The 23,078-nt window shown below is 43.1% G+C and overlaps 1 protein-coding gene across 1 annotated transcript; it reads right to left on the bottom strand.

Moving 5' to 3' along the window:
* Positions 1-3,085: 3,085 nt before the first annotated feature.
* On the bottom strand, positions 3,086-18,042 carry LOC137535747 (beta-microseminoprotein-like). The gene is made up of 4 exons (XM_068257617.1): positions 17,934-18,042; positions 11,976-12,078; positions 8,872-8,977; positions 3,086-3,844 (listed from the first exon to the last, which is right to left on the bottom strand). The coding sequence occupies exons 1-4, from the start codon at positions 17,934-17,936 to the stop codon at positions 3,727-3,729; spliced, it is 330 nt and encodes a 109-aa protein (XP_068113718.1). The 5' UTR covers positions 17,937-18,042; the 3' UTR covers positions 3,086-3,726.
* Between the last annotated feature and the right edge of the window lie 5,036 nt (positions 18,043-23,078).

Raw genomic sequence — 23,078 nt, 5'->3', positions numbered from 1 at the left:
GGAGCCGTTTTCAGCTGTCTGTTTTCACAGTTAGGAACATATTGAGGAAATGGAAGACCACAGGCTCAGTTCAAGTTAAAGTGGATCCGAGATGAAAAACTAACTATAACAAGTAACTTGTCTATATATCTTATATAAAGTTTAGATAGTTTTCACAACAAATCTAGCTGCAAACAGCTTTAATAGAATAGGATTCTTTCTTCCTGTGATACAATGACAGCAGCCATGTTGTTTGTAAACATTACACAGAGGCAGACTTATCTGCATCTTTAGCAAAAAAACCTAATTCCCCCTCCTCCTCCTCCCTCCTCCCCTCTGCCTCTGAAATCTCTGGCTAGTAATACCTCCCCCTCCTCCTGCCCAGACTGGGCCCCCTGAGCCCTTGCTACTGTCTGAAAGTGCCTTGGCTGTCTGAAAACCTGTGGGCGTGGCCTGTTTAATTTATAGGGAATTACAGTATTAAAACAAAAACAAAAAAGTATTTGGCTTGAGGAATGCCCTATAAACAATAGGGAAGGAACCCAATTATGCAATGTGTAAAAATTCATCTCTGATTCACTTTAGTGCTCAAAGTGGCAGACCAAGAAAAATCTTAGATAGACAGACGCAACGAATGGTAAGAACAGTGAGAGTGAACCCACAGACCAGCACCAAAGACCTACAACATCATCTTGCTGCAGATGGAGTCACTGTGCATCGTTCAACCATTCGGCGCACTTTACACAAGGAAATGCTGTATGCGAGAGTGATACAGAGGAAGCCTTTTCTCTGCCCACAGCCAGGGCCGGCGCTACCATTAAGGCAAAGGAGGCAGCTGCCCCAGGGCCCCAGAGCTTGTAGGGGCCCCCAGTGGCTACAAGAGGAAAAAAAATTTTGCAAATCGGCCTTATAGTTTTTGAGAAAATCGATTTTAAAGTTTCAAAGGAAAAAAAATACACATTTAAAAACCTGCCAACTTTAATGGTTAATAGCAAATCCACCTTAAATGCTAGAAACCCTAAATTTGCAGGATATGTTAAGGAGCTCATTAGGAATAAGAGTAAAAAACAATTTTTCAAAAAGACCTTATAGTTTTTGAGAAAATCGATTTTAAAGTTTCGAAGGAAAAAAGTATACTTTTAAATGCGGTAAATGTCACTTTTTAGTAGCAAACCTAACGGTAGTGTAATTTTACATGCATCAAACGAAAGCGCAATAAATTTCCCGACGGGGTTTCCAGGGGGTCCATACGCAGCCGCAGCGCTTTGGCCAGGGATCGCTATACAGCTGCAATATGGCTGTATGAAGATCCCTGGCATTTTTTCCTATTTTCCCAATTTTTTTTTTTTTATGTTTAGAGTGTGGGAGTTTTTTTTTAAATGATGTGGGGTCCCCCCTCCTGAAACTTTTTAACCCCTTGTCCCCCATACAGGCTGGGATAGCCAGAATGTGGAGCTCCAACCGATTGGGACTTCACACCCTGTTATACCAGCTGCAAAAAAGGTCCCCTAATGCCGATTTTTTTTTTTTTGTTCCGGGGTATATGTTGGGGGGGGGGGGGGGGGGGGGGCCCAGGTTTATTTTGCCCTGGGGCCCCATTGTTGCTTAAACGGCCCTGCCCACAGCACAAACAGAACCGCTTGAGGTATGCTAAAGCACATTTGGACAAGCCAGCTTCATTTTGGAATAAGGTGCTGTGGACTGATGAAACTAAAATTGAGTTATTTGGGCATGACAAGGGGTGTTATGCTTGGAGGAAAAAGAACACAGCATTCCAAGAAAAACACCTGCTACCTACAGTAAAATATGGTGGTGGTTCCATCATGCTGTGGGGCTGTGTGGCCAGTGCAGGGACTGGGAATTTTGTCAAAGTTGAGAGACGCATGGATTCCACTCAGTATCAGCAGATTATGGAGACCAATGTCCAGGAATTAGTGATAAAGAAGAAGCTGCGCTGGGGCTGGATCTTTCAACAAGACATTGACCCTAAACACTGCATAAAATCCACTAAAGCATTCATGCAGAGGAACAAGTACAACGTTCTCGAATGGCCACCTCAGTACCCAGACCTGAATATAATTGAAAATCTGTGGTGTGAGTTAAGGAGAGCTGTCCATGCTCGGAACTTTGGAAGCCATCAAACCTGAATGAACTAGAGATGTTTTGTAAAGAGAAATAGTCCAAAATACCTTTAACCAGAATGCAGACTCTCATTGGAACCTACAGGAAGCGTTTAGAGGCTGTAATTTATGCAAAAGGAGGACCTACTAAATATTGATTTAATTTCTTTATTGTGGTGCCCAAATTTATGCAACTGTCTAATTTTGGTTAAACACTTATTGCACACTTTCTGCAAATCCAATAAACTTAATTTAACTTCTCAAATATCACTGTATGTGTCCCCTATATGATATATGTAACTGACATTTTTTATCATAACAACCAACGACTTATACAGGAAAATCATTACGATTAACAAAGTTGCCCAAACTTTTGCATCCCACTGTATACTACTGTTGTGTCATCATTGGGGAGGTAAGTCTTCTAATACCCCCCATTTTATGATATTTTAATGTATTTTATCCTGCTTGGCACCTCTGTAAATCTCTGAGTGGGGACAGGTCTAATTTCCCCCCAAACGCTACTAGTAGTTGCCTACAATCGGCAACCCATATTTGTGAGTCTTACATTGACTTTCTGTTCATTATCCCAATTTTTTTAAATCAATAATACACTATTGGGACTCTCGGTTTTTCCTTTATGTCAAAAAAATGGGTGGACATCATAGGCCACAATCCAATGGACCTTAGAAGACACCATGTCTGGATCTGTGCAGTTCTGTCCATCATCACTGGTTACTCTGTCAGTCATTGGAGATCTAAAAAACAGGTGCCACCCCCACCATTCATACCTATAGGTGATTTGCATTTGATATGCCTGGGTGTGAGGGGAATAATACCCTCACAAGCATGGTGTGAAGCACGGGTCTTGCCACTGGTTTGCTCTGGACAGCTGCAAGGGGTGTAAATGTAACTTGAACCTCAAGGCTTACCTCCGCGACTACTAGAGACCATTATTGAGAAAATAGTCAAGCCGAACACTCAAAATATTTTCAGCCTTTATTTTTATTCCAAATACATGCAAGTAGTACATAAGCGCTGGAACATAATGTCTTGTTATGGTCAAGCTAGATGTAAAGAGCTAGATGTACTGAAGAAGATCTTAGGTGCTCAGGTACATCAGGGGGTACCTCTGCTGGAATCGAGGAGTACTTGAGATTGTCACAATTAATCCATTATACATTAATAGATATTGAGATTACCACAAGAGGTTGGATAGTGCACTGGTTAAGGACTCTGCCTTGAACAAGGGAGACCAGTGTTTGAATACTGGCTAGGTTCAGTACCTATTCAGAAAGAAGTTCTTGGGCAAGACTCCCTAACACTGCAGGGCGGCCCCTTGAGCGCACCCTTAGTGGCTGCAGCTCTTGAGCGCTGGAGTCCAACAGGAGAAAAGCGCTATACAAATGTTAGGAGGATTATTATTAACATTTTCATAAGCATTTTTGCAAATTATGTTATATTTGAAAAGCATTTGTATACAATAATGAAGTACTCCTAACAAAAATATGTATGTAAAGGCTACTTGAGGTGATGTTATTCTTAAGAGTTACTAGGCAAACACTCTGTTTCATAAAGGAATATATGCTGTAATAGTATTGAGAAACACTGAATAGGAACCCAGGCTTTATTTAGAATAGCATTCCTTTGTAGGATCTTCCTTAGAAACCAGCGTGGTGGTGCATGTCTTCTCGTCATCAATTCGTGTACATCTATCTTTGTCATAGCCCATTGGGTTGCCAAGTCTAAAATAAAAAATTAAAAACAATGAAAATAGCCTGTGCTTAACAATAAAAAGTGATTTCCTTACATTGATAGTGTCGTCTGACGGTAAACCATCTCTATTTTTTTTATTTTACTTTGTTTTTAACTTAGTTTTATCAACTTTTGGGCACCTCTTCGACTAATTGTGCTAGCTCCCCCTTCCCCCTCTTCCCAGAAAGGGGTGGTAGGCACAGTCTGCCTGTGGGTTACCCCCACTGGTAGTATTTTTGTCCTCTCTACATCCAGCCATCTCTGGAAGTACCCGAGTGGAGACGGGCTAGTACTCTCCACCTGCTCTATGCGGTTGGTTGCCCTCTATGCAACCCACCTTTGTGAGTATACAAAGTATACAAACAGGAGTATAACTCAATGGGTCTAGATGCAGAAGTGAGCGCCTCACAGAGGTGTGGTCCTGCTTCATCAGGCAAACAGGAGTATAACTCAATGGGTCTAGATACAGAAGTGAGCGCCTGAAAATATCACCTAGGAGAAAACTCTGTGAGGCGCTCACTTCTGCATCTAGACCCATTGAGTTATACTCCTGTTTGCCTGATGAAGCAGGACCACACCTGCGAAACGCGTTGCACTAAGTGGAGTTAAATAAAACGTTTTTTGTATTGATATATTGTGACTCAATTGAGTTCTATATTTTTGAGGGAGGTAAGTCCACCTGAACATCCCCCTCTTTTAGACGGTTTTTAAACATTTTTATTCTACTCTGGCGCCTCTGTACACCAAGCCTTGCTGAAATCTTGATTCCACCCTCGGTGGAGGGGTGCTACCCCGTTTCCTATCTACAGAGAGCGACATCTTAATAACCTGAGTGGGGTCAGGTTCTAATACTCCCCACCTGCATTTGAAGTGGTTGCCTATGGGTAACCCATGTTTGTGAGTATATCTTAATATTTTGCTTTAAACCACAACCAACTTACCAATACTACACCATATTGGGCTCTCGATTTCTCTTTGTTCTTCCAAGCACAGTCCTGCAGAAAGCTTATTTTTCCACTAATCCACTGACATATTGGGCTATTGGGCTCCTGTTGTCTCTGTATTTTTCCCCCAGGGTTCCTTTTCACCCAACTCTGTCTCTGATTATACCGTGTTAGCATTCAGTAAAAGCAGGAAGTTCAGGATGATACCACTGACTGGCTAACTTAAAAGAAAAAGTAAGCATTTGGTTAATAAACCTTCTTCAGACTCTACTTGTTAGTCCAAGTTAGTTACAGTAAGTTAGTCAATAAAGGGTATCATCCTGATTCAAAACTTCCTGCTTTTACAGGCAGGTATGAGGAAGGATAGCAGGACACATTCATTACACTACAGAAAATTAATATTGTGAGAGGGAGGAGAGGCAGGGCAGTGCTGTACTCACAGCACAACCCCCACTGTACTCGCAGCAACTTGCCATGCAGTTAGTTTCTCCTTGCTGAATTTAGGTAGCCTTTAGTAGGAGGAAGGGCAACTGATATAATTCCTGTGGTCACAGAAGAGTAGTGGTATGACCTTTCAATAAGCACAGTAGGAAATAAAGGTAGAAAAAAAAACAATTTATGCAGAGTTGTGGCACTAAAAAAGTTATCTGGATTCTTTAACTTGCTGTCAGAAGTGAAAGTCTAGTATACTTATAAGTATAACTAAATACTACACTTTAGGAATATACTTAGTATAAACACTATAAAACTGTACACATATGCTGTCATTCAAATAGCCTAGAACAACTCTACTTTAAGGGGAAGTGGATTCAGCTACAGTGCTGTTAGCAGTGTGGCAGTAGGGTAGGCACTGGTGCTTGGATTCACTTGGTTTCCAAGGCAGAATGCAAAATGAAGATGAGGGTCAACATCACTTAAGGTGCGTACACACGCACTACAAAAGGAAATGCAGGGTCCGCCGGACCCTCCCGCTGGGCGGTCTTTAGTCGATAGTAGTGCGTGTGTACAGTCTGTCAGCGGACTGATAAGGCTGTTTCTGAGCGATCCGCTCAGCGGATCGTTCAGAAACAGCCTTATCAGTCCGCCTACAGCGCGTACACACGCTCATACTGTCGGCTAAAGACCACCCAGCGGGAGGGTCCGGCGGACCCGGCGTTTCCTTTTGTAGTGCGTGTGTGCGCACCTTTAGGGTTGTGTAATGGGGAAGAAGATAGGACAGTGGGAGGTTAGTTTTATTAACCAGTGTATCAGTTAGGGTTTGGAATTATTTTAAGGGGGGAGGGGGAGTTGATTTGGGAGCATAGCCCATTGACTATACCAGGGGATGACATAGTGTAAATTTGCGTCTATGATGCTTTACTTGCGTGGCATTATTATGAGATAGCCGGAAGGCTTGGGCATCAATAATTATTATTATTATTATTGATTTATAAAGCGCCAACATATTCCGTGGCGCTGTACAAAGTAAGAAACAAACATGGGGTACATAATACAGACAATGGTGTACACTAATATACAAGATACATAACTAGTGACAAAATACAAAAAATGATACAGCATACAGAATACAAAATACAGAAGTAGTAATGACAGTGATAAAAGTAACATGATGAATAAAATGTATAATGATTTCGAAGACACAAAAGGGGGAGAGAGCCCTGCCCTTGCGAGCTTACAATTTAAAGGGAATGGGGGGACTTGGGCGCCAATATTATTATTGTTAGAGAGACTGAAGGCTCTTTCACACTGGCACGTTGTGGTGGCCTAGGCCAGCGCTACGCCAATGAAAGTCTATGGGCCCTTTTATACCGACGTGGTGTGGCGCGGTGCGACGGAAGTGACATTTTTGCTGCATCCCCAAAACAAGTGCATACCTGCATTACTGTCGATTCGCACAGCATCATGCGGCAGACCAGAAGTCTTGTAAGTCTAAGGCAACGTGTAAATGTAAAAAAACTTTTAGCGCTGCGGCACGCATGCACAGAAGTGTATTTTAGCATTACACTTCCGCAAGTTTCTTTCTTCGGGCACAGGAAGCGAGCCCTAGAGAGCCTCACTTCCTGCTTGGCCTGCTACCCAACAGGGATTACCGCGTATTACAGCAATAATCCCCAAAGTCTTGTTTTTGGCGGTGTGAATCAGTGCGACCCTCGCACAACTCCTAAAATGCAGTTAGCAGTGTGAAGCCTACCAAAAGAATTTGTACTCGGCTACTGACAAGGGACAATTACTTGGCACTCCTCCAAAGCACCCCAGTGTGACTCAGCCTTTAGCAACAAGACTATATACAGTACTCTTTTAGGTTACTTTCACACTTGGGGCCATATGAAATTCACTTTTTCTCCCAAGTTTTATCCTAGGAGATACTTTTTCATCTTCAATCTGAATTAACTTTTTTAGCACTTTGCAATGGAAAAAATACCAAAAAGTAGGTAAAAAAAAAGTACTGTCAAAATTATTTTAAGCATTTCTTTGCTTGCTTGTGAAGTAGCATGCGTTTATTTACAAGTTGTGAAAATATCACCTGGGAGAAAACTCAGGTGAAAAAGTAAATTGCATATGGGCAGGGCTGGATTTACCATAAGGCCCTGTAGACACGTGCCTACGGGCGCCTGATGATGGAAAGGCGGCTGTAACGCTGGCTGTGATGCAGGCTATGAAGTGTACACTGAATATACGATAATCGAGGTCTGATCGTCAACTGAGGTCATACACGTGAAGTCAGAGATATGCGGTACACAGGGACTGAGGCAGAGCAAGGTCAATAACAGGCTAGGATCATACACTGGTAATCAGATGGCTAAAGTACAGTAGGCTAAGACAGGTGTGAAAACGTTATACAGGCCGAAGTCATACAGATAGGTCAGATGGCTAAGGTACAGTTAAGGATTAGGCAGTGACAGGGTCGTTAGGCTAGTCAAGGTCAATATTGAGTATCAGATGACAGTAGTACAGAGAGATGAGACTTTAATCAAAGTGGAGGGCTTGCCGGGTCATACACAGAGAACAAACACAATAATATAGTATACAATACTAACTAAGGATAGCTATATATCGCAAACACTGCATATATATCTATCTCAGCAGAACTTTAACTAGACTGAGTAACAAAGCAAGGTCCAGCACTCAGTGACCTGGTCACCTGATAGCTATAACGGACAGCAAGTAACTGAATGCCCAGGACTTATATAGCAGGAATAGAGCACAGACCAAGCCCCCAGGAAAATCAGACCAATCAGCAACATCCCTGCAGCAAGTGTCAGCTGACCGCAGGAATCAGCTGCCACACCTCAGACACGCCTCCTTAACCTATAAAGGCAGCTCTGAGCTGTGTACGTCCTCCTAGGGAGACTGCCAGAAACAACACGCTGAACCACTTCTACAGGGGAGCCGGGGATGTGAACATGCCGATTCACGTCTACAGGGGAGCCGGGGATGCAACTGACCAAAGAGGAAGAGGAAGCTTCCTCCAGCTGCTCCATGCAATCAGAACAGCCTCCAGAGACCACACCAGATAAGTTTGTTACAGCGGCTCACTCCCCTCTCTAAAAAAAACTCCCTACCTCCTTCCATATGCAGAGTCCTGATGAGGGTGTAAATGAAAGCTTACTCACCCTGCTCTCTGCAGTCTACTGATGAGATGTTCTTGACCTTCAGTCAGGGGCATACCTTGCTACCTAATACTAAGGTTCCTCTAGCTACCTTCTTGGTGGCACCTCTAATTACTTAATATTGAGAGTACCCTTGGCAGTGCGATTCAGCGGGGGCGTGTAGGTTCAGGGAGGGTAAAGTCTAAGGTGCCAGGACATCTGTGCCTATAGACTCCTGTGAGGTAAATCCGGGCCTGCATATGGGCAATGGTGCGGTGCAATTTCCCAGCAGTACAAAGGCCTACCACAGCACATCTCACCGCACCATTGCATGTAGACACATCAAACCGTGGGCAATATGGCCAATCTCATTGAGATTAATGGCAACACAACACGATAGTGTGAAAGGAGCCTAAATTACTACGGAACACGTATTATATACTGTACTGTAAATACAAAATAAATAGATTCAAATTTACTTACCTGGTACAGCAACCAACTGATCGATCATTTCTGCATGCACAGTCCCAGCATTCTTTAGTCAACCATTCACTCCCAAATTTGTGAAGCTGTCCTTGAAAGTGACATCCTACAAACATAAATGCCATAATTAATCAACTTAAGTAATGTGTAATAAACTAGCAGGTCTACTACTTTTTGTAGTATTTTTGCAAACTTTACTAAAGATGCCTACCTGCATCTGCCTGAAAATATTACAAACAGCTTCTTTTTGTTCCACTTAGTGAAGCGCAACAGATCGGAACAAATGTTATTAAGCAAAAGCATCCGTTCACATCTGTCTGTAGTGGATCTGTCCAGTGCATTCTGACAAGCGGAATGAAAATTTGGGTCCTACACGATTTTTCTCCATTGACCGGACGCAACAGGAGTCGACTGAATCAATGCTAGCCCATGAGAACGGACAGTGTCCGTTCTCCCTAAGCTGCATGTCATGCATGTTTCACAAAAGATACTCACCTGCCACCATCCATGGGTCCCTGCATGCTGGAAACACTGGTATACTGATACTAAGGCCCAAGCATCTCAAGCTCCCATTGGTTGCAATTGACCAATGGAAGTCGTCCCTCCTTAGGGAGGATTATCATTGGTTCCCTGAGTAGTGGGCCAATGAAAATCCTCCCTAGGTAGGGACGATTCCCATTGGACTATTGTACCGAATGGTGGCCTGTGTTGCTTCTGCTGGGGCCTCGGGATCAGTGTACCTGCGTTTCCAGTGTGAAGGGACCAGAGTGGACAACTGCAGCAGCTGAGAATGCAAATGGACAGCGGCAGTAGTGGCAGGGGACCGCCGCAAATGGGTAGGGAACGGAGCAGACCAGAAAACAGCATGAAAAATTGATGCACAATGTAAGAAACTGATTTAAATGGAAAACTGATCAGTTTTCCAGGATTCATTTTGCATCCGGTATAGTGTGACTCTAGCCTTATCTTTGTCCGCTGTGCTTTGATAATCCTCTCAGCAGAAGTCTGGTGAGGAGGGGGCACAAGACATTCAACAATCCCATAGAGATGTTTTCGGAACTCTGCTAAACAATTGCTTTGGTGCTTGGAGCACATTTTGAAGAACCAAAATAGTATTTAAATCTATTTTTTAATGTCAAATATACTCTGGGCCCAATTTATAAAAATTCCCATAAATTTGCAATTGCTAAAGTGACCAGTAGTATGTATGAAAGGTGTGTGCACCTTACTTGGCCTACTGGCAATTCACACAGTGATTTCCAGTCATTGCTGTGCTGCCTGCACTGGCTAAAGTGCTCACCGGCTAAATAAAGCCATCTTCTACTATGTAGAGAGACTTTATAAACATTTTCCTTTACACCATACGTCACCCCAGGGCCCCTTGTCCTTCACATTAGACAAAAGTGATTTACAAAAGGAGCTTTCCTTCCTCCTTGCAGAGTATCCTTAACATCAAGATTCATGTGGACTGATATTGTTCAGGCAGCAGAGCCCCACGCTTACAGTCTCAATGATTCTGAGCAATACTAGTTGCATGAAAGATAAGTGAATAGAAAGGGGGCTCCTGATTTGGAGAAAGATGTTGGGAGTCCCCTTAGCTCTGCGTTCCCCTGTTGTTGCATGGGGCTGCTCCTCCTATTGAAATGCCTTTGCTCTGGGAACAATCGATAAGCACCTTTATAAATATGGCAGTGAGCTGATTTGCAGAAAACTGGGATTATCTCTGCAGAATCTGTACAACTCTCCTGTAGCCTGTCCCTTTTTTTAAAATAAGGTTGTGTTTTACATTTTAAGGCAGCCGGTTAAGCAACCACTGGGAGGGAGTCACCCCTCAAAAATAAAATGATTAATTTATGAATGAGTTAATGAAAAGTTTAAAACATAAGTTAACTTACCGCAGAGGAAAAACTACATACAGTGTATGGGAGAAGTTCAATTATTAAAAAAAAATTAAAAAGCTGACAACGCATTTCGGGGTCATCAACCCATGTAACCCGGCCAATAACAGTGTCAACAGTTAAGTGTAGCTTGCCTCGGAGCTACACTACAGTACACAGCAGGCAGTTCTGTTCAACTGGCTCCCAGATGAACAGATGAAAGGATGAGGTAACGAGGGACCCTAGGACCACGAGACGTCTTCTTGGACAAGTAAAAAAACAGTGGGCCATCTTTACATTAGATTCTGAGTCCTGGTTGAGGTATCCCTTTTTATATGTTTTGATGTGCTTTATGTTGGATTATTGTGTGGTCTTAAAAGGGTTTTATCTTGTTATGTCTGATTTTGGTATTTGTGTGCCAGCTATTTGTAACTGAAGATTACATAGTGGGTGGCCCCGATGCCAGCTATTTTGCTGTGAAGTTAAGGGGGGGGGGGGGGGGGGTTAAGGTTAGGTTGCCATGGGTTAAGGCTCGGTGCTGTGACGGATTCACCTGTGGCAAATACTTCCAGAGTATGAAAATAGGTACGAAGGTGTGATGTAGAGGGGCCTTTAGGCTCGCAGCCTCACATAAAAACATGAAATATTCTGTCAGTCCAAGCCAGTCACTCTCTACAGGCAGGGCCGGATTTGTACTTTCCAGCACCCTAGGCCGGCTGTCACCAACCGCCCCCCCCCCCCATTCTGTCCAACTCTGACTAGTTTGCACGGGCCCCCCTCTGTTTTGCTGCTTTGCCCCGTTCAACAAAGAAGCAGTGCATGCTCTGTCCACTCCTTGTAATTTCGCGCTCCTGTCTGCATGCACAGCAGGCGATAATGTTCTGGGCTTGCATACTTCAGAAATGATGCTCATGTATGAGCACTCAGCAGCACTTGTCAAGTACACATACCCATAACACTCCCTCGGCTCCTGTGCACATTCATACAGGAGTGCAAAATCACAAGTAGCCCCAGTGGACAGTGCTGCTTCTTTGTCCTCTGTGCTACTTGCTGCCGTCAGAGCCACAAATAGGGGACAGTGCAGCGCAATGGAGAGAATCCCATCCAAAACAGGGTTTGACTGGGTCAACAGGGCCTGCTTGATAAGCGCACATAACACTGAGTACAAAGCAGCTTTAATCTTTATAATAACTTTTGTTTAAAAAAAAATTGATAGAAATGACTTACCCTTCAAGCGTTTATGTGCAGCTGATGGATTTTGTTGAAAGCAGGATGCATCACATGCAGCCAAGAAGGATCCAACAATAACAACGGCAAACACAAGGTACTTCTGAAGAACATTGAAATAAACACAGCATCGTTAACCCTATAGTTAGCATTGTTACCCTATAGATAATTCTGACAGCAATCATAGATTGGGCTGTGGCTGGCACTTTTTGTTTTTAATAATACAAAGCAGCATGTGTCGATTCCAAACTCGTGATGGGCGAATATGGCCATTTTCCTTTCTGCACTGTATATCGAATGTAGTAGTCTTGCCCTCCCTGTGCTGTTTAGCCTAGGCTTATTAGCTATGTGGAATTTTCTGGAAGACTAGGTATCTTTGCACTGGATTTAGAACCTGGGCCGGATTTAGGCCATGGCCTAGGGCAACACAGAAGCAAGGGCACCAAAGCAGCAGGCTAAACTTGTGCAGCATTTGCAAGCTTGCAAATGCTGCAATGCAGGGAAATCAGGCGAGTGCCTGACTGTGGTACTCTGCTGCCTGCGCGGCAGCCATCTTACTCTCTGTGCACGTTTGCATTGTGGCTGGTGGCTATGGACTTGGGCAGCATTGGAGATGAGAAGGAAGAGGAAGCTTGTGCACTGGAAATGAGCGGAGAAATTAGTGACACCGATGGCTGCTGCAGTGTGAAGGTGAGCTGGCTACCTATACTGAAGTGGGGGTGGGAAAAGGAGGGATTAAGGAAGTCATCTGGCTACCTATACTGGAAGGAAGGGGGGGAGGGGTCATCTGGCTCCCTATACTGGAGGAAATAGGGGAGGGGTCATCTCGCTACCTCTACCGAAGGGGGGGGGGGGGGGGCGGCTGGTGAACATGGCCTTGGGTGGTGAAGAGTACAAATCCGGCCATGTTTAGAACTGTCAGTAATCAAGCATTCCACAGAAATCACCTGCCAGGACTAAAGATGTTGCCACCTGTTTTTCAGAATGTAATGAAACAATGGGCAAAGACTGACTAAATAATTGATGAATTAATATTGTAAAAAAAGAAAGCAGTTTTATTCATTTTTTTATTTTCACTATAGTTCCTCTGAAATGATTGCCATTACTGGTGTTATTATCTGCAATCTCAGATGGTGACGTGTTGTCTCCTAACTTTTCTCTTTCTGTATATTGTTTTTTCTTTACAGCTGATGTCCCCTGAGGAGGGTAGTAACTGATTACATAATGCATAAAGACGTGAGTTGTGTGGTTACCAGTGGCGTAGCTAAGGAGCTATGGGCCCCAGTTCAAGTTTTACCCCCCCCAGCACTTTATACATAACAATTGATATGACACAACAAAACCTGCCAAAGACAACCACACTATCAAAGGTGCAAAGATGGGATGGGGAACAGTTTGTTGATAATTATTACTATTCAAAGCATCTATGGAAATGATTATTACCAGCGCAGGACCAATAAAGAGCTAATACTGCGTCTGAGGCAGGTCTCCACAGGGCCTCTCATGCCCAAGGGCCCTGGTGCGGTTGCAACCTCTGCATTCCCTATTGCTAAGCCACTGGTGGTTACTATCCTATCCCTCTCTCCAAGGTCACATTTCACTACTTACTGTTACAGTGGGATGCGAAGGTTTGGGCAACCTTGTTAATCGTCATGATTTTCTTAAATAAATCTTTGGTTGTTACGATAAAAAATGTCGGTTAAATATATCGTTTAGGTCTTTAGGAGACACACACAGTGATATTTGAGAAGTAAAATGAAGTTTATTGGATTTACAGAAAGTGCGCAATAATTGTTTAAATAAAATTAGGCAGGTGCATAAAGTGGGGCACTGTTGTCATTTTATTGATTACAAAACCTTTAGAACTAATTATTGGAATTCAAACTGGCTTGGCTCAGTGACCCCTGACCTACATACACAGGTAAATCCAGTTATGAGAAAGAGTATTTAAGGGGGTCAATTGTATGTTTCCCTCCTAAGTTCTCTGAAGAGTAGACACATGGTGGTTTCAAAACAACTCTCAAATGACCTGAAGACAAAGATTGTTCACCATCATGGTTTAGGGGAAAGATACAGAAAGCTGTCTCAGAGATTTCAGCTGTCTGTTTCCACAGTTAGGAACATATTAAGCAAATGGAAGTCCACATGCTCAGTTCAAGTTAAGGCTTGCAGTGGCAAACCAAGAAAAATCTCGGATAAATCTCAGATAAACAGAGGCGACAAATGGTGAGAACAGTCAGAGTCAACCCACAGACCAGCACCAAAGACCTATAACATCATCTTGCTGCAGATGGAGTCACTGTGCATCGTTCAACCATTTGGCGCACTTTACACAAGAAAAATGCTGTATGCGAAAGCCTTTTCTCTGCCCACAGCACAAACAGAGCCGCTTGAGGTTTGCTAAAGCACAATTAGACAAGACAGCTTCATTTTGGAATAAGGTGCTGTGGACTGATGAAACTAAAATTAAGTTATTTGGGCATAACAAGGGGCATTATGCATGGAGGAAAAAGAACACAGCATTCCAAGAAAAACACCTGCTACCTACAGTAAAATATGGTGGTGGTTCCATCATGCTGTGGGGCTGTGTGGCCAGTGCGTGGACTGGGAATTTTGTCAAAGTTGAGAGACACATGGATTCCACTCAGTATTAGCAGATTCTGGAGACCATTGTCCAGGAATCAGTGACAAAGCAGAAGCTGCGCCAGGGCTAGATCTTTCAACAAGACAATGGGCTCGATTCACAAAGCGGTGATAACTCAGTTATCACGCCTAAAAGACTTTAGGCGTGATAAGCCGTGCAAAGCTGAGTTATCACCGATTTTTGCTGCTCTTCGCGCGAAGCTCCCGCGCGCAAAGTTTTGCGCGCGCAAACGCACAGGCGCGCGCGCAAAGTCCCATAGGGTTCAATGGGCGCGCTTCGCGCGCAATCGCGTGGGCGCGCGCGCAAAACTTTGCGCGCAGAAAATTCGCGCGAGTTTCTTCTTATCATGCCTAAAGTGAGTTTAGGCGTGATAAGGGGCTTTTCACAGGCGTGCAAACACTTTGCACCGCTTTGTGAATCAAGCCCTATGACTCTAAACACTGCTCAAAATCCACTAAGGCATTCATGCAGAGGAACAACTGCAACGTTCTGGAATGACCATCTCAGTCCGCAGACCTGAATATAATTAAAAATCTGTGGTGTGAGTTAAAGAGAGCTGCCCATGCTCGGAAGCCAACAAACCTGAATGAACTAGAGATGTTTAGTAAAGAGGAATGGTCCAAAATACCTTCAACCAGAACCCAGACTCATTGGAACTTAAAGGAAGCGTTTCGAGGCTGTAATTTATGCAAGAGGAGGATCTACTAAATATTGATTTCATTTATTTTTTTGTGGTACCCAAATGTATGCACCTGCCTAATTTTATTTAAACAATTATTGCACACTTTCTGTAAATCCAATAAACTTCATTTCACTTCTCAAATATCACTGTGTGTGTCTCCTAAATGATATTTTTAACTGACATTTTTTATTGTAACCACCAAAGATTTATTCAAGAAAATCATGATAATTAACAAGGTTGCCCAAACTTTCGCATCCCACTGTATGCTTTGTAATGTTATTTTAATTCATGAATGATACCCTCATATTATATTAGCCATTGTAGAGGAGTTCTCAGGGTGCTTTATAAGGGTGTTTACTTGCACATTTTAAAACCTATACAAATAAAATATGTCTTTCTTTCTTGATTTTGCTTAGGTCACACCAAATTTAACATTTGCTCACCATTTTCACCTGAGTCCTAGTAACACTAAGTATCATGATCCAGAGGAGGGAAAATGGGGCAGAATTTTGACATTCTTCACTTAGGGGTGTGCTCATTTTTGTTGCCAGTGGTTTGGCCATCAACCACTTAATGGTTTGAGACAGTATATCTACTTCATCTTAGCTCCAGGGGCGTAGATCTACATATCTCACCAGGATAGTCGCTGCGTGCGCTCCCACACGTGTTTCTGTCACCGCCCAATAGTACGCAGATCAGTTAATGGGAACATAGTTCTCATTTACTTATCTATGTGCCCGTGATCAATGAACACCGGCATCAATGAGATACCGGTAGTCATTGACTAAAGTGAATGTAACACATACATACATTACTTTCTCTTGTGTACACAGTTTACACAGGAGGAACAAACTGTGGGGAACATCTAGTGGACAAACAGTAAATTACACCCTAACATGTTTATGAAATAAAAATACATAAATCCCCTATTAAAATTAACCTCTTACCTCACCTCCCATAATAAACAAAATAAAACACTTTTATAAAAGAATTGAAAAAAAGTGACATTTAAAAAAATACAGAAATAAATACCTAAGAGACTCAACTTTTTAATATGTATGTCATGAGGGTATATTACTGTTATTTTTTTTTTGCAAATATAGGCTTGTAATTAGTGACAACTGCAAAATAGAAAAATACACCTTTATTATAAAATAATATATTGTCCCCATACATTGTACTAGGGACATATTTTAAACTTTGTAATAATTGGGACAAATGGGCAAGTAAAATTTGTGATTTTTATCCACAGTAACACTTTCTCCCATTTTTTTCTTATTATTCCAGTTACAATGTATTTAGAATAAAATAATTCTTAGCAAAACACAAAGATAGCCTAATTGATGGCAAAAAAAACCCCAAAACATACAGATCATTTAATGATGGTAAGTAGTGATAAAGTTATTGGTGAATAAATGGGAGGAGCGCTAAAATGTGAAAATTGCTGTAGTCCATAAGGGGAAAAATCCCTTAGTGGTAAACTGATTAATGGCCGTGTGTTGAGTTATTTTGATAGGACGGCAAATTTACACTTTGCAAAACTGTACACAACTTTACAAACTGTATTCTGAATACTTTAAATTGCATTAAAGGGCCTGAAGCATTATGGTGCGGTAATATTGTTGTGCACAGACATCGCAAAGCAATAATACCCGTACTATCGGTACTGTGTACTGCGAGTTACGCTATTAACTTGACCTGTGGTACTCGACTAATGCAACTGCTGCTATGGTGACGCCCGTTACTAACCCGCATTACCATTAGTCGCGCACTTTACCTCAGCAACGGTCACGTTAGTCGACTACCGGGGGTCGGGCTAAGAGCATGGCACATAGTTACCCTACGTCTTTGGGCTTGATGCAAGAAACCGCAGCAATATTACAGAGGTTTCCTAAATCAGATTCAAAGTGTCATATCTTCAGTGTTGTCCCATGAAAAATATACTAAAATATTTGCAAAACATGTGAGAGGCGTACTATCTTTTATGACATACTGTATCTCTTTGTATCTGTCTTAACTTTCCTTGTTATTTACCTTAATTGTTTATCAAATTAATTAGCTTTCTTTGTCCTTAAATTGTACCTGAGATGGGGTAGGAGAAAAAAATGTATACATACCTGGGGCTTCCTTTCAGCCCCATCCAGGCTGTTTTCGCTCCCTCACCATCCTTCGCCACTTCCTGGATATTCCGCAGTCGTCTCTTGTAAGTCATCCTGTCGCTCTCCTGTCAGGTTCCCGTGGTCGGAAGCCTTCTGTGCCTGCGCAGCAGTACTGTGCAGGCGCAGAATGCTCCCAGCTGCGGAAGCGTGATGGGGCCACACGTGGCCTCGCCACGCATGTGCTGTACGCCCCAGATCGGAGGACTTACTGGGGCTGAATGCGGAAGATCTAGAAGGTGGTGGAGGACACCGAGGAAGCGATCAGCCTGGATGGGGCTGGAGGAAACCCTAGGTATGTACACATTTTTTCTTTTGACCCTTCTCAGGTTTCTTTTAAGGTAAAATATAAGTAAAGCAAAGTAATTCAGGAGAAAAGCTTAGCGAATCAACCCAAATGCCTCCGTTTTTTAGTGCAGCCACTTATAAAGATAAACACTGCAAAAAAACATAAAGGAAAGCAGACACAGACTTACCATTGCTTGCTGGGTTGGATGCGTCTCTTTGTGGGTAGTTTAGCGGAGCGGTTTTGTTTGTATCTGAAATGACTGAAACTGATGCTTCTGAGATCTTTTTTGGGATATTTATACACTTGCTGGCTCTCAAAAAAATGCTTACTCATTTTCTTGTGAACTAAAGACACGCCTGCCACATGTTTGTTTTTTCTGGTTGAACTTAAAGGATGGATCCCTTTTTTCAACCAAACTATGTAACTTAATATATACAAAGGGCAAAGTCTGTGTATGATACAAAGATTATTGCACAACAGCTGTTAGACAGAATCACCTGCCCAGTGTGGTGGCCAAAACAATTTAACTGTTTAGTGATAAGGAGCTTCCAAACAGAAGTGAGCAGGACAGGCGGGGTCCTACACTACCTGGTAGAGATGGATCTACAATGATGCAGCCTGAAAGCATGTCATTCAGGCCACAGATTAGCACTGGGCACAACATTTCCAGAAGTGATGCTGCCGCCCACCTGCCTGCCAAGTGGCGGCTCCAGCTTAAACTTTTGGAAGGGGGGGGGGGACACAAAGGGGGCACGATAGCTGGCTGGTGGGGCCCATTTGGGTGATCAAAATCGATGTTTGTATGGCGAGCTTTAGATATTTTTTGCCTAACTCAGGTGATAAAATTAAGGCTAAATAGTTCAGCAATGATAGAAATCAAATGTAAATATCACAAACAGAACTCAGAGGCTTTTGAGCAGAACAGATTGTCCAAGTGATGGCGCTCTTATTGAAGAAAAGTTGCCTACAGGTGTACTTGGCTAGTTTGCTGGCATGCTTTAATCCTTACTTGCTAGCAAGCTGCTCCTGTGTGGACAGATCACAGACAAACCATTGCAGCCCCCAGTCTGTGCCTCAGGACTTTATAAGCAAGGGAAGGGTTAGAGGCAGAAGGGAGAGAAACACTGTGTGTGTGTAATTCCTTATCTAAGCAGCTAAGTATTGCTGGAGACTATTCAAAACTTCATGTCTGTAAAATACAAGCTCTAGTTTATTGCCTAATTAACCACATCAGCCTACAGTGTCGTTTTACCTTATGCATCCGAGCAACTTTCACCTCTCATTCATTCACCAATAACTTTATCACTACTTATCACAATAAATTGCTCCATATCTTGTTTTTTTCCGACACCAATTAGGCTTTCTTTGGGTGGTACATTTTGCTAAGAATTATTTTTTTCTAAATGCATTTTAACGGGAATATTAAGAAAAAAAATTGAAAAAATTCATTATTTCTCAGTTTTTAGCCATTATAGCTTTAAAATAATACACGCTACCATAATTAAAACGCACGTATTTTATTTGCTTATTTGTCCCGTTTATTACACCATTTAAATTATGTCCCTATCACAATGTATGGAGTCAATATTTTATTTGGAAAAAAAGGTGCATTTTTTCAATTTTATTTGGAAATAAAGGTGCATTTTTTCAATTTGCGCCCATCACTATTTACAAGCTTATAATTTAAAAAATATATATTAATACACTCGTTTGACATGCATATTCAAAAAGTTCAGACCCTTTTTTAATCGTAATTTTTTTTTTTTTATTTATTAAAAAATTTATTTGAGTAATTTTGGTGTGGGAGGTAAACAGTTAATGTTAAATGCAATATAATGTATTTGTTTAATAAAAAAATGTATGTTGGTGTAGTTTTACTATTTGGTCACAAGATGGCCACATTGATTTTTTGATTTTTCATCCTGTAAGCGAGAGATCTCGCTTACAGGAACTGCAGGGGTGATGTAGGACATAGAAAAATCACGGCTTTTCAGAGAAAGCCGTTGTTTTTTTTAGGGGGGACATAGATCAATAAATGGGATCTGTATTCTTATTCATTGATCTCAGGGGCAGCGGAAGGCAGCGGGAGCACACGTGGTTCCGCAGCAGCAGTGCAGGCTATCTGGATGGATATATCCGTCCAGATAGACCGAAGTGGTTAATAGAAAAACAGTAAGATTTCAGTTTGTAAGCCTTCTCCAGATTCTATTCCTGTTGACTGACAATGTCAGAACTTACAATCAAAAGGAGGGAGGGAGATTTTTGTTGTTGTTGCAAATATAAGTGTTATCCAGATACATTAATTACAAGGAATCTTGAGAAGATTGTGAGGTATTTATGGCAAACATATAAGACCCTTGGTTCACTTTATGCCTACATAGACTCAGGCTGACATGGAGAGATCTTTACAGACCATATCATGTTAACTGTACGCTGCTGGAGCCTAGAAACAATTAACTGTATGTTACTGAGCAGAGGGGCACAGTGATTCCCAAGGGGGGCCAGTGCCCCAGCAAGCCTCAGTGTAGTGCCGCCCATGCACTTGACGCTATAAAGGAGGAGAAGCCGGGAGACTGGGAGCTGCAAAAACCACCGACTAATGTAGCTGGAGGGATGTAAGTGACCACCTATCTACCTATACTGGAGGCACCTATACTTGGGTACCTATACTGGGGGCACCTATGCCTGGCTACCTATATTGGGGGCACCTATGCCTGGCTACCTATACTGGGCGAACCTATGCCTGGCTACCTATACTGGGGACACCTATACATGGCTACCTTTACTGGGGACACCTATACCTGGCTACTTATACTGGGGGCATCTATACCTGGATACCTATATTGTGAGCACCTATACCTGGCTACCTATACTGGGGGCACCTATACTTGGCAACCTATACTGGGGGCATCTATGTCTGGCTACCTATACTGGGGGCAACTATGCCTGGCTACCTATACTGGGGGCACATATACCTGCCTATTTATACTGGGGGCACCTATACATGGCTACCTTTACTTGGGACACCTATACCTGGCTACCTATACTGGGTGCACCTTTACCTGGCTACCCATACTGGAGGCACCTATATCTGGTTTCCTGTACTGTGGGCACCTACATTTGGCTACCTATACTGGGGGCACCTATGTCTGGCTACCTATACTGGGGGCACCTATGTCTGGCTACCTATACTGGGGGCACCTATACCTGGCTACTTACCTACCTATACAGAGGGCGGGTTTTTTTTGGGTTGCACTACAAATTGTTGGGTGCTGTGCAATCATTCCAGATGTACGGGTGCATCCTCACAAGTTTGCTTCAGGCAGCAAAAAGTCTAAACTTGCCCTGCTGCCTGAGGCTACCACCACAAGCAGGCACTCCACCCCCTACCCCCCCCCCCCCCCCTCGCTCCCCCAAATACCCTCACCAGCAGAGAAAAAAACACCCACAAATATTCCCCAAAAGTACAAACATAAAGGAAGGCAAGTGCTCAGTCCAAAGCAGCACCTGGCTATTAAAATGATCTGCAGGGCACTGGATCTAGCTAGGGCTCAACCGATTAAACTATCTCCTCTGTCCTAGAAAGAAGCAGTCAGTTTCACATAATAATGAAACTACGTGATTGGCAGGGACACCTCCTGCAGGTTGTCTGATATCCCCTCCTAACCACTGCTATGTGACTTGGGCGCTACATTACCTGTTTGATGCTCTAAGCTTCCAAAGGGAGGTGAGCAGTACAGGCGGGGTCCCAAGTAACATAGCGGTGGATAGGAGGGGGCGTGGGACAACCTGCATGCGGCGTCCCTGCTAATCACGTAATTGCATTCTTATGTTAAAGTGTACCTGAAGGGAAAAAAGTGTCGCTATAGATCGCACTCCCTGAGACAGATGGGTACAGGTTTTGAAACAAGATGACTCTTATGCTGGGTACACACGTTACGATTTTCCACAGGATAGATGCATCTGATTGATAAATTCCGTCATGTCCGATATTACTCCAAATCGATTCTGCGCTCGATTTCTCATAGAAGTGAATGAAAAAAGATAAGAAAAACAAGCGAAGAAAAGAGAATCGAGCGCAGAATCGAGTGCAGAATCGAGCAGAAAAAAACGATCGGGTGGGAAAATCGAGTAGAAAATTGTAATGTGTGTACCCAGCATTAATGTTGATACACATTAGAGGTAGAGTAATGTAGAGGTGGCATTTCACCATGATTAACCCCCCTGGCGGTAAACCTGACCTGAGCACGGGCTGTGATTGACAAGTGCGAGCCCGTGCTCAGGTCGGGCTGTTTAAAAATAGCTCCGCCCGCTGTTCCTGGGTCCCGCGTGCGATCAGTGCTGCACTGCGGGACCCAGGCTGCTCTCTCCTGGCCGCCGGAGTCCCCATTACCTCTTTGATCTTCCGGGGACCCGGCGGCCAATCCATTGCTTGAGCGGCGGTGCTGCGTGACATCGGGGGTGGCGTGGGGTCATGGGGGATGGAGGGATATATTAAAAAAAGAAAATAAATAATTTAATTGGTCACATGGGGAGGTAGGGAGGGAGGGAAAAATAAAAATGAAATACATTTTCTGATTGGCCACATGGGATCATGGGGGAGAGAGGGAGGGAGGGAGGCAGAAAAATAAAATGAATGATGTGATTGGCCACATGGGGGGTCATGGGGGAGAGAGGGAGGAAAAAAACAAACACATGATCTGATTGGCTGCAAGCTGCATTGAATTGCATACAAGTAAGTCTGTATTAAATTCAATGTTGCCATTTGCTCTCTGGAGACCGTGGCTGCTGACTGTTTGATCTCTGTGATCTGTGAGTTGCTGATTGCTGATTTGGATACCTGTTAACAATTTTTGCCTGGACTTTGACTATTCTTTCTGCCTTCTCCCTGGATTGATTGATTTACCATTGCTGATTTTTGCCTGGACTTTGACTACTCTTTCTGCTTTCTCACTGGATTGATTGATTGATTGATTGATTTACCGTTGCCGATTTTTGCCTGGACTTTGACTACTTTTTCTGCCTTCTCCCTGGATTGATTGATTGATTGACTTACTGTTGCTGATTTTTGCCTGGACTTTGACTACCCTTTGCCTGCCGTTTACACTGACCTCTGCCTGCCTGTCATTTATGATGGCATCCGCTTCCAGAAGGCGTCTCACTGCGGAATCGCTGGTGGAGTTGGAGGACAGCGATCTGCAGTCACTGGCGGACTCAAGCGACAGTGACGCACCTGGGGATCTCTCATCCGACCCAGGTAGTGAAAGCGACAGTGGCTCCATCACCATTGATGTCAGTGATGTCCGGGTGTGGTGCCCCATCGACCTGTCTC

Source organism: Hyperolius riggenbachi, chromosome 10 (genome assembly GCF_040937935.1).
Source record: "Hyperolius riggenbachi isolate aHypRig1 chromosome 10, aHypRig1.pri, whole genome shotgun sequence".
In the NCBI taxonomy this organism is placed as follows: domain Eukaryota; kingdom Metazoa; phylum Chordata; class Amphibia; order Anura; family Hyperoliidae; genus Hyperolius; species Hyperolius riggenbachi.
The sequence above is the reverse complement of the archived record's forward strand: the minus strand, read 5'-3'. Positions and strand labels throughout refer to the sequence as shown.

Bases quoted from the DNA above. Each gene is read 5' to 3' on its own strand.
- LOC137535747 (XM_068257617.1), bottom strand. The intron at 8,978-11,975 runs GTAAGTCATTTC...TTATGTTTGTAG, and splicing joins TGCACATAAACGCTTGAAGG to GATGTCACTTTCAAGGACAG. The intron at 3,845-8,871 runs GTAAGTAAATTT...TTTTTATTTTAG, and splicing joins TCAGTTGGTTGCTGTACCAG to ACTTGGCAACCCAATGGGCT.